We start from the raw sequence: 15,717 nt of genomic DNA, 5'->3' as shown, positions 1-15,717 counted from the left end.
CAAGAAGATTCCAACTCATGGCAACCCCACGTGTGCAGAGTAAAACTGTTCCATAGGATTTTCAAGGCTGTGACCTTTGGGAAGCAGATTGCGAGGCTTGTATTTCTAGGTGCCTTTGGGTGGATTCAAACCATCAACCTTTCACCTGGTAGTTGAGCGCTTAACCATTTGTGCCACCAGGGAATTCTGAAGCCCATAGTAAGGTGACAATAAAGGGAAAATCTTCTTTTGCCCTTTGAAAAACAAAATAACCCTAATTTCTGATGGGTGATGAGAGTTCTTTCATCTTTTCATTCAACTCAATACAACAAGCATTTATTTAATACCAACCTCATTAGGCAAGGTGTGCTGAACAAATTACTTTAAAAATGGGTCCCACTGTCTAGAAGAAAAACCAAAATACAGCGCAGAGTGATGACTTAGGAAGCGTTTGACAGAGAAGATGTGGATTCATGACTGAGAGGCAGGGACAGCATCATGGTTACGACAATTGAGCTGACTTTTGGTAACACTTTTCCAGGCACAGAAGTAGAGGGAAGGGTATTCAAAGGAGAAGGAAAAGTCAGTGTAAAAGCATGGTGGTGTAAAACAACATTCATATTCAAGGAACTTGAAAGACTGTACAGAATAGAATGTATTGTTCAAGAGAAGATAATGCTGGGGAAGAAGTCAAAGGACTTGACCTGGCTTTACAGGGACTTGCTGCTCAGATCTCCCTTCAGCTGTGAGGAACACAGTGCACCTTCAGCTGCCAGTTGTAGTGCCATCAGGACTTGTGGCGTCTGAGCTGAGGCCACACACTTTGCAGGCAGTCTTCAGCCGATGACTAAGCACGGTGAGCATACTAAGGCTATTTCTGCCCAATACAGGAATATTCTAACAGGCAATCTTTGCTCTGGAGCTCTCGCTTGGATTGACCAAAATGGAGAGTCTGAGGCCATCCCTGCCCAATCCCAATTTTTTCACCTTTACCTTTCACAGATGCTATCCCCTAACAAATCTCTTCTACTCCTAACTCTCCCAAACCGGCTCAGGGGCCTTTTATACCATGCATACAGGTCATGTGGAGCCCCTCAAGGCTGCAGACGTGACAGTGAGATGACAAGACTTGCACTTTAGGAAGCTCACTCTGGAAGCTGGGTGAGTGGGTATGTAGCTCGGGGGAAGAGGACAACTCAGAAGACAAGGAGACAGGCAGAACACTCCTGCAGGGATGCTAGTAAAAGTGGCAAGTGCATGAACTACCGCAGCTTCAGTGAGGTTGCCAGGTATGGAGAGGAGAAAATGGGATCGTGAGATAGTCACAGGCCAGAGCCAACAGGATTTGCAAAGTAATTTTTCCTAGGGTGTGAAAGAAAAGATTTCTGGATTTCGGGTGACTGGGTGGACAGCAGGACCATGAACCTAGAAAACAGTAAAGCAGCTCACTGACACTGGATGAGGGAGAAAAGGACTGAGCTGGGCTTTGCCTTTGCTGAGTCCAAGGCACCTGTGGGCATCAAGGAGAATACGACCAACAGACAGGACACCTTGGGACTCAAGACGAGAAAAGCTGGACGAGAGAGAGACTTGTGAAGCAGCAGCACATAGGTAGTTAAAACCACGGGAGTAAAACTAGGGGTAGGGGGTACTGGAGAGCTGAGGGTTCAGAGCAAACAAGACAGAGGGAAAAGACCCAGAAACGAAGAACTGAGCACCCCTGGTGAGGATTTTGGGGCTTGGATGCTGGTGCCTGCAAGAGTCCTGGGAAATGCCGCTGATCAATCTCTCTTCCTCTGTCCTCCTCCCCCAAGGTGCGTCCCCCTTCTGCCCTGACTTCCTTTTCTATCCACACACAAACCTTGCCTGAGTTACCCAAATGGCATCTTTCATTTGGACTTATCACTCCACCAAAACAACTTGTATCAAGGTTACCAAGAACATTCATGCAGTCAAATGCAATGGGCATGTTCAGTCCTTACCCTACTTGACTTCTCAGCTGCACTTGACCCTCCTGAGTACTCTCAAGAGGAGCGCTGGTGGCACCGTGGTTAAGCATTCAGCTAACCGGAAGGTTGGCAGTTTGAACCTGCTAGCCACTTCACAGGAGAAAGATATGGCAGTCTGCCTTGGAAACCCTGTGAGACAGTTCTACTCTGTCCTCCAGTGTCGTTATGAATTGGAATCCACTCTACAGCGACATCCCCTTATTTCTGTGAGCAAACATTCTCCTGGTTTTCTTTCTTCCTCTCTGGTCACTTTTGTTCTCTCTCCTTTGCAGGCTCCTTCTTTACCCAGACAGCAGATTTCAGAGTTTCTCAAGAGCTGGTCTCAGGTTCTTGTCTTCTCTCAGGCTATGCTCTCTGTGTGATCTCATCCTTGCCCACAGCCTCATACCACCTATATGCAAACAACTTAAGTTTTAAATACGGCTCAGCCCTATTCTCTAAATTCCAGACCCAAATACACAATGTCACCTTAACATCACCACGCCAAACTCATGATCACCCCCTAAAACTCAGTCTTCTTCCAGCGACCCCTATCTTGGTCAATGGCACTACCATCATCCATTTATACAAGCCAGAAACCCAGGAGTCATCCTTAACAACAACTCCTCCCCACCCTCCTACCCTACTATATCCAACCCATCACTAAACCCTGTTGATTTGCCTCCTATTTCTGGAATCCATTCACTTCCCTCTATCTCTGCCACCATTACCCTAGTCCTCCCTGTTTCCAAACTCATCTACCCATCCCCATTCTTGCTTCTCTCAAATCCATTCTCCACACAGCAGCCAGAATGATAACTTTTAAATGCAAATCTAACCATGTCACCTCCTGCTTAAAATTTCACAACTGCTCTTAGGATAATGACAAAACTCCTTACCATACTGTAAATGTGAATTTTAGAATCTGAGGTTTTGGCATACCTGAATTGGGTGACTTCAGACCTAAATTAAAAACTCCATTCTGAATTAAACTAATATGCTCATTTCTACTCTTCTAAAGAAACCATTCAGCCTTCTGTCAAAGTTTTCACTGCTCAAAAAAAAAAAGGAAGGATTCAGGGTTCTAATCTGGATAAACAATTACTTAGTGCCTGTTAAGAATGTTTACAAAGCTAACTCTAGAGAAGGTGCCTTGCTCAACACAAAAAGAAGGTAGGAAATAAGACTGATAATGTTAAATAAAGCTACCCACTGCCAAAACCGAACCCACTGGCGCCGAGTTGATTCTGACTCATAACTAGAACCTATAAATAACTTCATAGCCAAGATACCCATTGCCATCAAGTCGATTCCAACTCATAGTGACCCTACAGGACAGAGCAGAACTGCCCCGTAGAGTTTCCAAGGAGTGCCTGGTAGATCTGAACTGCCGACCTGTTAGTTAGCAGCCATAGCACTTAACCGCTACACCACCACGGTTTCCATAGCCAAGACTGGTATATATTAAGCCTAAGTTCCCTGTCCTGGCTAGCAAATTATTACTCACTGGGATTTTTTCACTGCATATCTGCTAGTTCTTTGAAAATCAGTAACTAGGTAGAGAACACCTGTTGTCACCGAGTCAATTCCAACTCACAGCAACCCTATAAGACAGCAGAACTGACCCACAGGGTTTCCAAGGAGCAGCTAAAACACCTATCTTCTGGTTAGCAGCTGAGCTCTTAACCACTGTGCCACCGGGGCCTCAGGGAGAGACTGTTTGTTAAAGTAAGAAGGCAGACACAGCTGTAGAAGTCTTGACTGTCATAATATAAAGAGTACAGATTTAGGCTTTAACTCATGTAAACAAACCTTTTGGCTTAACTGCTTTCAGGTAAGGCCCTATCTAATTCCTCCTTAGCTGGATGGGTGATGTTTACATTTCAGAAAACGTCAGATTTAGACCTGATTTAGTATTTACCCTTTCTTAAGTAATGGTGCAAAGCCTGGGGCCATAGTGGTTAAATGCTATGGCTGCTAACCAAAAGGTCGGCAGTTCAAATCCACCAGGTGCTCCTTGGAAACTCTACAGGGCACCTCTACTGTCCTATGGGGTCACTATGAGTCAGAATCAACTCAATGGCAATGGGTTGGGTTAAGTAATGGTAGATTTTACCTTTCAGGGACTCCGATTAAGTTTGACTCAGCCTGCAATCCATCACTAAACGCCTACATCAAAAATGCTTACATGTCTCACTTTAGAAATATTGCTTTAGTCAACATGTATCAGGAATAAGAGATTTGTGGGAGGCTAGAAACTGATGTTAAGAAAGTCTGTAGTTTAATAACCCCTTTTAAGTTTCCCTTCCTTTTCCTGTACCGGCTTTGATGTGAAACAAATCAACCACTGCAGTCTGTCTGAATGCCATGTGTTCTCCATCCTGTGGAACGCGGAATGAAATTATTCCTTCAATAAAATTTTTAATTTCTATCAGAGCATTGGTCCAGTGCATTCACTAGAATAATGTATATTAAATAGGATTAGATATGGCTGCAAATGGTAGAAACCTCCCTTCTACAAATGCCTTAAACAAGATACTTCATTTTCTTCTCAGTAAAACTCCAGAGGGAATTCAGGGCTAGAATGGCAGCTGGGTCATCATCAGACACCCAGGTTCTTTTATCTCATAGCTCCGTTCTCTCAGTATACCACCTCATGATCCAACATGCATAGTCAATGTCTGAATCACCGAGTATGCAGGATTGCACCATGCCCCTCCTCCTTCCTGAAATTACTTCCACATGTTCAAGTGTCGCCTGGGTATTTTGGAAAATTGCTCAAGAATTTAAAGGGCTATTTTCAGTAACCAGAAACAAAAGGCCAGAACTAGACAGAGAGCTTTTTCTGACCTAGAACACTGGCAAAAATCCACTTTCTGACCTAGAACACTGGCAAAAACCCGCAAGTTTGGCAACGCTGGCGCGGCAAGGTTACAGGGCAAACAGGCACTCTATATTGCAAGCGGAACTACTGTTGTTGTTAGATGCCCTTCAGTTGATTCTGGTCATGGTGAACTCTTGTGTGCGGAGCACAGCTGTGCTCCATAGGGTTTTCACAGCTGTAACCTTTTGGAAGCAGATGGCCAGACCTCTCTTGAGGTTAGCGTTCAATTACTATCCTCTCTTTAGGTTAGTAGTTGAGCGCTTAGCCTTTGCACCACCCAGAAACTCCTAGTGGAACCGTAACTTGGTATAGCCCTTCTGGAATACGACACGGCAAAAATTATGAAAATTAACACCTACTCCTCACTTATGGACTATCTCATTATCCAATATTTTGCATTTATGACAATAGAAAAAAATCTACTATCTATTTTGCACACTAAAGAGGAGCCGAGGCAAGGGGAGGAAAGGAGGAGGAAGAGGAGGGCGAGGTTTGTGAGAGGAAGCCAAGGCCACACAGCCTTGGGCAGTTGGTACTACTGCAGTCTGGGTTTGGCTGAGGAGCTGGGTGGCCAGCAAGAGGAGGGCAAGGCAGGTGGGTGGTGCACAGGAAGTAAGGGGAGCCGGGCTGCAACGTGGTGGGAGGTGCTGGAGCTGCAGGATTTGGGTGGGTGGCCACGCAGAGGTGTGGAGCGTAGCCAAGTGATGGTGGGCCCCTGCTGCCCTGGAGGCAGTGGGCAACCACCGTCCCCAACTCCCATGGGCTCCACAGTGGTGGGGATGTCATGGTAGGGAAAGAAGGCCCACCATGCGCATCTCAAGACACACCAGGGGCGCCCAATGGGCAGGTGGTACATCAGTGCCGAAGACCGGGCATGGCTGCTTCTCTTACATAACACCGACTTGCGCGTAATGACCTGGTCTTTACAAGCTAACCATGTCTATAAGGGAGGAGAGGGTGTACTAATACACATTTCATCTGAATCAGGATTTCACTTTTATAGATATATGGTCACATGTATCCAATGACCAATGTACAAGGTCACTGAATGTAGCACTGCTGGTGGTAGCGTTAGACTGGAATGACCCAACTGCCATCAACATGGGACCAGGTAAATAAATTACGAGGAGTCCCTGGGTGGTAAAAATGATTTAACTGAAAAGTTGGCAGTTCAAACCCACCCAGAGGTGCCTCAGAAGGTGGACCTGGTGATCTGCCTCTGAAAGGTCACAGCCTTGAAAACCCTATGGAGCAGTTCTACTCTGCACACGTGGGGTCGCCACGAGTCTAGATCGACTCAAAGGCCACCACCAACAACGAACAAGTTATGGACTATCTACTTCACAGAATACCTGCTACTGCAAAAAGCAGAATGAGGAAGCTCCCTGTGTATTCATATGTAAAAATTTACAAGACTTAATATGTGAAAAGGACAAGGTATTCAGAACAGTGTATATATGCTACTTTTTGTGTATAAAGACAGATTTAGAATAATCTGTATTCTTATGTACTTCTATATGCACAGGCACTCTGGAAGGACACCTCAGAAAATAGTAACATTGGGTGAAGGGAGCAGTGGGTGCTAGGAGCTGGATGGATGGTAGAGATGAAACAAAAAAATTTTTTAATTAAAAACCCTTTTATATTTTTAAAACCATGTGAATGTGCTATCTATTTAAAAAATACACTTTTAAAATTACATTCAACACCATTTAGAGCTGAATGTGCATTCTTCAGAATTTTTAATAGCATCTCATAAAAAACTGAAGTCTTGGTGATAACCAAGTACCACAAAACTTCATTAGTGTAGATAACCTCCAAGAGACTTCCTAATTCAGATTTCCAACTGACCTATTTTTTTAACGCTGGTTTCTTACTTTCAAAATACCTTCAGTAACTAGAATTGGCCTGTTAACAGAAGTCAAGGATCTGCTCAAGCTAGTAATTTATATTCAGACAACTTTATAATTAGTGCTGACTTATAATTAGTGCTGCAGTTCCTCATTATACAGGTAGTCCCTGACTTACAATTCGAGTTATGACCAACTGCACTCACGACCGTCCAGGTTTTTTTTTGGTACGTGTTATCGTTAGTAATATGTGCTACCTACAGTGCTGCAGCACGTAATCTGCTGATGTTATCATTCTCAGATGTTCACTTGCTGAAAAATAAAGATTGTATTTATAAAAGATATTTATGATAAAGACAACACAGAAAACTAAAAAAAAAAAAGTATTTGACTTACATTAGAACTGACTTACAACGGAGTAGTCGTCAGAAAAGAACCCCAGAACAGGGACTACCTGTATCATTTCTACATGATTTACGTGGCCCATGCTTCCACATAAACTGTAGAGCTCTGACCAGTGCTTCTCAGAGACAGCACATCTGAAACAGGCTTTGTATTTCCTTTTTCTCCCTTGTAGCCCATTTCCCTGTGCTAGAGATCATCTCTTTAATATTAGATAATCTGTAAGTTAAAGAGACCTCTCAAGATCACCGAAAATTCTATGTTCATAAAACTTTTTCTCCACCTCCCTTTGTTTTTACCTAAGCTAAAGTACTTCACAGGCATGTTTACTAGGACAACCAGATGTCAGTTATGTCAATTATTACAATTATTATAATTAATGTCAAATATTTAAAAATTAAGTTTTCATTTCCCAGTTCTCTTGAGGAAAAAACAGAAGTCAGCTCAAAAGATCTTTAAAAAAACTTCAGTTTTATAACCTTCTAATTTAGCTTCTGAGAAATCCCATCAGCCATACACAAACAACTGCTTGAAGTGTAACTACCTTCTTCCCGCTTCTTTTCCTTGAGGAGTTGAAGGGATAGATGATCCACACACTTTGGAGAACTCTTCTTCATCAGCATATATAGCAGTGCTGTGTAAAGGAGGGGCTACAAAAGAGGAGCAACTTTAACAGTCTGGCTGTTTGGCAGCATTTAAATTTATTCCCTTACAATGGAATACAAAACAATCTTTTGTTTAAATAGCTCACAAAATCAAAATCAACTATGCAGGCCACTTCCCAAATGTTTTCGATCTCACGTCTCGATAATTAAAAAAATTAAACCATAACCCCAATAAACACCTGTATATTTATAAATTTTAAACATGTGTAACAATGGCACAGGGGTGGCGTCTGACCTCCTCTAACTTCACAGGGGTGAAGGAGAATCAAGATCAACAGCCCCAGGCTGAGTCCTAGGAGGTGGAGGTCAGACAAGCCTCCTCTCTCTGCCACCTTTACCACTTCTGACACCAACAGTCCCTCCCACAGCGCTCTCTACTTCTCTGTTGGGATCAATGATTTATCACAGTGACCACATTAAAACTCACAGACCATACTCATGACTATGGGGTTTATTAGGGAAGTAACAGGTTATAATTCAGGTTTAGAAACACTCAGGATACAGTTCTTACATCAGGACAGCCTCTCATCAGCCATGCTCACAGGCAGGGCTCTCGTTGGCCCTCAGCCTCTGTCCTCCTCAGCAAGTGTTATAAAGCTCTTTTAGCTCTGCTGCTAAGTATCTAGAGGCACTCCACTCCTGCAGCAAGCCTCCTGCCCAAAAGCGCTCAGTGTTCTCTGTAGGCCAGGAAGCCCACCACACTGTCTCCTGCTGGTCTTTCCTGCTGCCATTTCCCTGCCACCACTTCTCATCTTCAGTGTTACAGCTCGTCACTCTTTCTTTCTCTCTCTCTCTCTCCCCACAAGCCAGTCTCCTGGTGTCAAGAGCCTCTCAGCACAGGGATCCCAAGTCCAAAGGACATGCTGGCTCTTCCTCCTTGGTGGTGGTAGGATTCTCCCTTTCCTGCCTCTGGGATGGTTCACCTACAGCCCAGTGGGATGGCAAAACTGACCAATCTCTTGGTGGGCCACAATTACCCTATTTGCACAGTCCTACCCAATCATTTGGGTGGGAGTTACAAGACCAAGGCAAGAAAGACGTCAGAAAAGTGATCCATACCACTGCAATATGTATTACTATATTTACACGTTATACGGGAATATTTTAATGAGATAAAAAATAAATATAAACAGGAAGTCTAACAATTTCTTCCCCCACCCCTATGGGCTGCCACAGGCTTTAGAGACCACCACATCAATGATAAGTGCTTGGCCCACTCCTATGACTCTAACACCTCACTAAGTGCCTAGAACACAGTGGTACTCAGTATCTGTGAATGAGTGGCTGTTTGGGGAGGGATTCCTCCCACACCTCTCACTCTCTACTGTGGATTGCTAGGGCCTTTGCTATTGTATGAACCCTGGTGATGTACTGGTTAAGAGCTACGGCTGCTAACTGAAAAGTCAGCAGTTCAAATCCATCAGGTGCTTCTTGGAAACCATTCCTTGGAAGGCAGTTCTACTCTGACCTACAGGGTGAGTTGGAATCGACTTGACAGCAATGGGGGTTATGTGGTGTCAGTGTTGCTGTTTTGCGCAGTACCATCGATTTTGACTCATAAGGACTCCATGTGACAAAGTAGAACTGCCTCATAGTGTTTTCTCGGCTGTTACCTTTAAGGTAGCAGATCGACGGGCCTTTTATCCTGTGGAGCCACTGGGTGAGTTCTAACTACCACCATTTCAGTTAGCAGTCAAGTGCTTAACCACTGTACCACTAGGGCTCCTCTAGGGCTTTTAGCTAGCACAAAAATGTTATCTTGAATAAGAAAGGAGATAAAAAGGCTTATACCTGAGAAGAAGGAAACCAAGTGGTTTTTGGCAGGAAGGCATAGAAACAAGAGAGAAAAGGAGGGTGCAGTAACTGAGGAGACTGTACCTGTTCAGGAAAGAGCAGTAACAAGAGAGATCTAAGCACACTGCCTTGGGCTTGCAGCAGGGGTGGAGAACCTGCGGAGCAGGGGTAAGCAGCAGGTACCAGCAGTGGTGGGGTTGAATTGCTATAGGAGGTAAGAACTACGCAACCATTTCTTCATGCTCAGATTTTAGCATGACTGTGCAAACTGAAACAGCACTTTTTTCCATATCAACTGCACAATTTTAAAGTTGGCAGTATACATTATATCCCACTCAACTAGGCAAACAAATTTATTTACTTTACTACCGTGAATAATAAGAGAAAAAGAAAAAAGAAATAAATCAACCCCAAATCTCTGTATGTAACCAATAATACAAACTAGACTCTTACAGCTCAACAATAAGACAACCCAATTAAAAAATCGGCAAAGGATTTGAACACACATTTCTACAACGGAGACACAAATGGCAAGAAACACATAAAAAGATGCCAACAGCATTAATCATTCCAGACCAAAAAACCACATCCGTTACCGTGAAGTCAATTCCAATGCATAGCGACCTTAAAGGACAGAGTAGAGCTGCCCCATGGGGTTTCCAAGGAGCGGCTGGTGGATTCAAACTGCCAACCTTTAGGCTGGCCACTGTGCCCCCAGGGCTAGGGAAACGCAAATCAAAACTACAATGAGATACCACTTTACACCTACTCGGATGCCTAGAATTAAAAAAAAAGAGAAGTAACAAGTGTCAGCAAGAATGTAGAAAAATTAGATACAAAATCGTACAATCACTTTGGAAAGCAGTTTGGCAGTTCCTGGAAAAGTTAAACTTTGAGTTATCAGATAATCCAACAATTCCACTCCTAGGTGGAACACTCAAGAGAATTGAAAACATATGTCCAGACAAAAACTTGCATAGAATGTTCATAGTAGCGTTATTCACAACAGCCAAAAAGTAAAAACCACCCAAATGCCCATCAATATGAATGGACAAACAAAATCTGGTATAGCCAAACAATGGAATGTTACTCAGCCATAGAAACACTGAAGTACTGATACATGTTATAATATGGGTAAACCCGGAAAATACATTAATTCAAAGAATCCAAACCCATAAGGCCAAATACCATATTTTTAAGCAAATAGCTCACTCCTTCTACATTTGTTTGCTGATTATATCCTGCACTTATGAAAATACCTCACAGGGGGAGGGTGTGGTTGGAAAACAAATCTAGAAGGTATATGTTACCTGCGTAAAAATACAGTATTGTGTTATTCTAATTATATGAAATGTCCAGAAGAGGCAAATTCATAGAGACAGAAAGCAGATTAATGGCTGCCAGTGGCTGGGAGGAAAAGGGTTTGGGGTTTTTGAGGATGATTAACATCTGAAATTAGACAGTGGTGACAGCTGTAAAACTCTGTGAATGTACTAAAAGCCACAGAACTACAGACTCTAAATGGATACATTTTATGATACGTAAATTGCATCTCAATTTAAAAAATAAAAAAAGGATGAATTTTATGGTATGTGAACTAGATCTCAATTTTAAAAATGGAATTTCTTTTTGATTCAAGGTGATTTATGTAATAATTAAAACTTTTTTTTATCAAATCATAACAAAAGATACATACTAGTGATGATTACTTTTTGTCTCATAAAATTAAAAATATTTCCTGCTTTTATTAACCAAAAAAAGAAAAAAAAAATTAGGTTGAAAAATGCTTTAGATGCCAAATTAAAAATATATGGGAGGGTACATAACTTTTCAAAATTCTCTTAAAATATGCTCCAGCAAAAATGTCCAATCACTGCTATTCTAGAAGTGGGTCACATGGCACTTTCTGTATCGTTCTTGGCATCTGGAGCCATCAGTGACCCATCAAGAGACCAGCAGTTCCATTTGAACAATTCACCATACTCCTGGCCACCCTGCTTCCCTCACACTCCAAGGAAGTAGGGTGAAGCTCTGCGGTAGATTTCCTAGAGGATCCCTGCCTCAATTGGTTTAAGGTAAGGGGAAATAAGCCCTCTTCTCCTCACTAAATTAAAACACCCCTCTGAATGGCTCTATTGGTGGTACGATGAGAGAAATATATTTTATGTTCCTCTCATTAGTACTACAGCAGGTGGATCTGAGTTCTACTTAGATATTTGTTTAGAGTTCTTAGTTCCAATGTTGAGTCCCTGAGTGTCGCAAAGGTTTTGTGTTCAACTACTAGCCAACAGGCTGGTGGTTCGAACCCACCCACAGGCGCCTCGGAAGACAGACCCGGTGATCTGCTTCTGAAACGTCACAGCCTAGAAAACCTTATGGGTCAGAATCGACTTGACAGCAACTAAATAACAACAGTTCCAATGTCCAGAAGTGTTAAAAATTCATTGAAATTATCAAGCACTCCCCAGAACATATTTATATGCAGATAACTGATTTTCACATTTAAAGTAATTTCTATATTTTTATTAGTTGTTGTTGCATCTATTATCAGTATGGAGCCTAAATGAAGTTGTTTCGGAATAAAGATTTAAAATACTGACCGAAGGTCTCATAAGGTTCTTCAACTTGATCATTTTCACCCAGCCTGTCAATGCTTGATATAGCAGAATTATCAGGAAAATCAAACACATCAGGAGGCTTGTGCTTTTGGTCAGCTTTCTAAAAGTGAATAAAGTCAAAGTTACTGAACTGGCTCTAACAAGTAAAGAACATTACAAAGCTGCATCTATTTTTAAGGGCATACCTGCTATCACTGCTGCTTACGGGAGTGATAATAGTTTTGGGGGAATTTAGAATCTAAGGCAGAGGTTAGCATACATTTTCTATAATGGGCTAGAGGGGAAATATTTTAGGCTTTGTGGGCCACAGGGTTTCTGATGCAGCTACTCAACTCAGTCGTTTTAGTGTGAAAGCAGATAGCAACAATGCAGAAAAGAATGACTATGGCTATGTTCCAATAAAGCTTTATTTATGGACACTAAAAATTGCGTTTCATATAATTTTCATGTGGCATGAGATTTTTTTTTTATTTCTTTCAACCATTTAAAGATTTAAAAAACATTCTCACCTTGTAGATCTGTACAAAAACAAGCCAAAGTAAAAAAGAGAGCTGAATTTGGTTTGAGGGTAGAAGTCCACTAACTTATGATCTAAGGAAAACTAGGGCCCTCTAGTCAGAAATAGGCCCATATACCCCAAATTTCATAAACATTTTTTAGTGTATGCAGGTGTGAGAACCCCTGACTGAAAAAGACCAAGTTTACACCTCAATATATTCATAAACCCATGAAGATTCCCTTCTTCCTATGACAACCCCTACCGAACGACTAAAAAAAAAAGCATATATAAAATGAGAAAAATTCTATAGTAGCTCTGGAAAATGTGGAAGGGTACTATTAACAGACAAAAAAATAGGAGAAAATATGAAAGCTATAAAGGAGAAGGAATCAAACTGACAAAACGAAAACCTTTACCACTCACAGGCCCTCACTGACAGAATTACTCATGGAGGACTTGGGGGGCAATGACAAAGAAGAAGAGTTGACAGATGCTCTCTGAGGGATTTGGGGGCTTCCACCAGTGTAAGGTGGCTGCCGTCCAAAGGAACAAGGACAGGAAAGCTGAAGAAATCCATCCCAGATACTCCCAGCTAAGAACACTGGGAGCAAGACTAAAGAACTTAGAGAAACCCCTCCAGGGCAAACTGGCAGTAGCTACCAAAGGCAGGGAGTAGGGTATGAGAAAGAGAAATATTCACCTACAGAACAAGCAAGCTAAGGCTGGAGTCGGAGCTGAGAGCAAGCCCTCAGAGGTATCCCAGGGCTTCACAGAGAAAAGCAGCCACCCTTTGGAGGCTGGGGTTAGGGTGGCAGAGAAGAGAGATCATGAAAGACAGGGACAGAACTAGACAGCACAGAGAAGACTCCAGCTACCTAAAAAAAGTACTCATATGCACTGCTAATGTCAATGCAAACGCGGACAAGCCATCAGAAAATAACTTGGAATTAGCTATCACGCGCATTAAATAAATGCATCTGCCTTTAACGTCCACCTTTATACTAAGACTCTGTACTAAGGGAATGTCTCTATACACAGTTACTATCTTATACACAAATTTCTGTTTTACTTCTAAGAGTGAAAAACTGGAAGCAGCCCAAATTATGAGGAATCCGGTCAAATAAAACTATAATGTGAACTAAAAGAAATAAACAATTGTTATAAAAGATAATAAATAAGACGGAGAAAAGAGTACAAGTGAAAAAAAGCAAAATACAAAAAGTTGTACGATTTTTACACAGTGGCAATTATCTAAACCAAAATAAAACCAAACCTAGACTCAAAAAAAAAGAAATGATTCCAAAATGTTAACCACGGTCATTTTCTCCATTATAATGGAAAAAAAGGAAACAGAATAATTTATCATTAAAATAAAACACTGAGCTTATCAAATGAAATCTACGAAACTCTGGAAACTCCCACAAAATGGGAATTATTGTCAACTGTGAGAAAATTACATTAAAATATAAAAAGACAACTTACATCTTTCGTGGGATATGTTCTTCCCAACGTGTTCTTTGAGTATTTTGCACTATTAAACAACAAAAGCACAGAGGAAAGTTAGGAAATATCTAAAATAATTAGGAAAAACTTATAACTTGCAACCTTTTCAAAGCATCTTCAAGCTATTTTCTCCATTCGTTGCACTAACAGTGTACATACAACGAAGTTCAGGTTACGGCAAAATCCTTTTAAGGAGGAGAAACCCATATACCACAAATTTACATAACTAAATTTTTATAGGCCAAATCTTATCACTAATGTGTAAAATAATACACCCCTCTCCCTCAGGAACATGGAAAACTCATAATCCTGCTGTTATCCTTACCTCTGAAGTCCTAATCATCAGCAAGTGACAGAACATCTCTGCAGAGGTCAGGAAAGGGAACGTACATGATCATTTATTAAGCACCTGACACCTGTTCCATCTGTGATAGGCTCTTTCATGTACACTTTCTCATTTAACTCTAACAGTCCTATAAAAACTAAACCTGTTGTCATTGAGTTGCTTCTGACTCATGGTGACCCCATGTGTTACAGAGTAGAACTGCCCCATAGGGTTTCCTTGGCTGTCATCTTTACGGAAGCAGATAACCAGGCCTTCTTTTAGCAGTGCTGCTGGGTGGGTTTAAACCACCAACCTTTAGGCTAGTGGTAGAGCACAAATCCCATGCTTCCGATGTAAATCTGCCCAAAGCAACACTCTGCTAGGATAGAGAAACACTGTATTCAAATCCACCTCATTTCAAATCCAGAGTCTGCCCTCATTCCACCTCTCCATGCTCACTCAGTTGAGCATTAAAATAAAAGGATAAAGGATAAAGTTGCCTATCTTCAACATGGTCAAAGTAAAAAAAATGCAACAACAGTGACTAAAATAAAGACTGGATTTAACAGTGGCAGGAAATAACATACTGAGCATCTTGTGTGTTCTAGGCCTTGTACAAGGGTCCCAGTGCACTTCCATACATGGTCCCTGACTTTAAAATGCACCACAGAGACAACACAGACTAAGAGATTACAGCAGTATTTTTCAAATACCTACGTGTAGATTGCAAAATCAGTTTAGTGTGTCTGAACCAATTTTTTTAGTAATTTTTTATCTGATGTATATTGAAACTTAGAGAAAAGCTGAAAGAGTAAGAACCTTCTGTATATATCCTTTAGCCAGATTCACCAGTAAACGTAACCGTTTTGTCTCATTTGGTTTCTGTGTGAGGGGAGAAGAGCTAAACTGCAGACATGGTACATCTTTACCCCTAAATACTTGAGTGTCTTCCCTAAGAAGGCACTCATGTATCCTGTTTAACAACTGTACAATTTTCAAAATCAAGAAATCTAATGCTGATATGCGATTATATTCAAATTTCATCAACTGCCCCCTAATATCCTTGACCATTTCTTCCTCAGCATTTTTTTTAAAATACAAGAAAATATAAAATATAAGACTGCACTACACATAGTATTGTTTCACGAATCTTCTGTTTTCTGTTAGGGGCGTTTGTGTATCCATACTAGTTACGTATATAAGACATCTT

At 41.5% G+C, this 15,717-nt stretch overlaps 1 protein-coding gene across 6 annotated transcripts in view; it reads right to left on the bottom strand.

Moving 5' to 3' along the window:
• CENPU (centromere protein U) overlaps positions 1 to 15,717 on the bottom strand; it is a 71,743-nt gene that overhangs the window by 52,075 nt on the left and 3,951 nt on the right. For 4 of the 6 annotated variants that reach the window (XM_003415859.4, XM_023555014.2, XM_023555013.2 and 1 more), the window contains exons 2-4: positions 14,162 to 14,210; positions 12,163 to 12,280; positions 7,648 to 7,753 (exon numbers count right to left, since the gene is read on the bottom strand). In XM_003415859.4, coding sequence (XP_003415907.1) covers positions 7,648 to 7,753; positions 12,163 to 12,280; positions 14,162 to 14,210 — 273 coding nt within the window. Of the gene's footprint in view, positions 1 to 7,647; positions 7,754 to 12,162; positions 12,281 to 14,161; positions 14,211 to 14,507; positions 15,713 to 15,717 lie in introns of those variants that run through there. The other 2 variants (XM_010595645.3, XM_023555015.2) reach the window with 2 other exon arrangements.

Source organism: Loxodonta africana, chromosome 21 (assembly GCF_030014295.1).
Source record: "Loxodonta africana isolate mLoxAfr1 chromosome 21, mLoxAfr1.hap2, whole genome shotgun sequence".
NCBI classification, from domain to species: Eukaryota; Metazoa; Chordata; class Mammalia; order Proboscidea; family Elephantidae; genus Loxodonta; species Loxodonta africana.
Note: the sequence above shows the minus strand (reverse complement) of the source record. Positions and strands in the feature narration are given on the sequence as shown.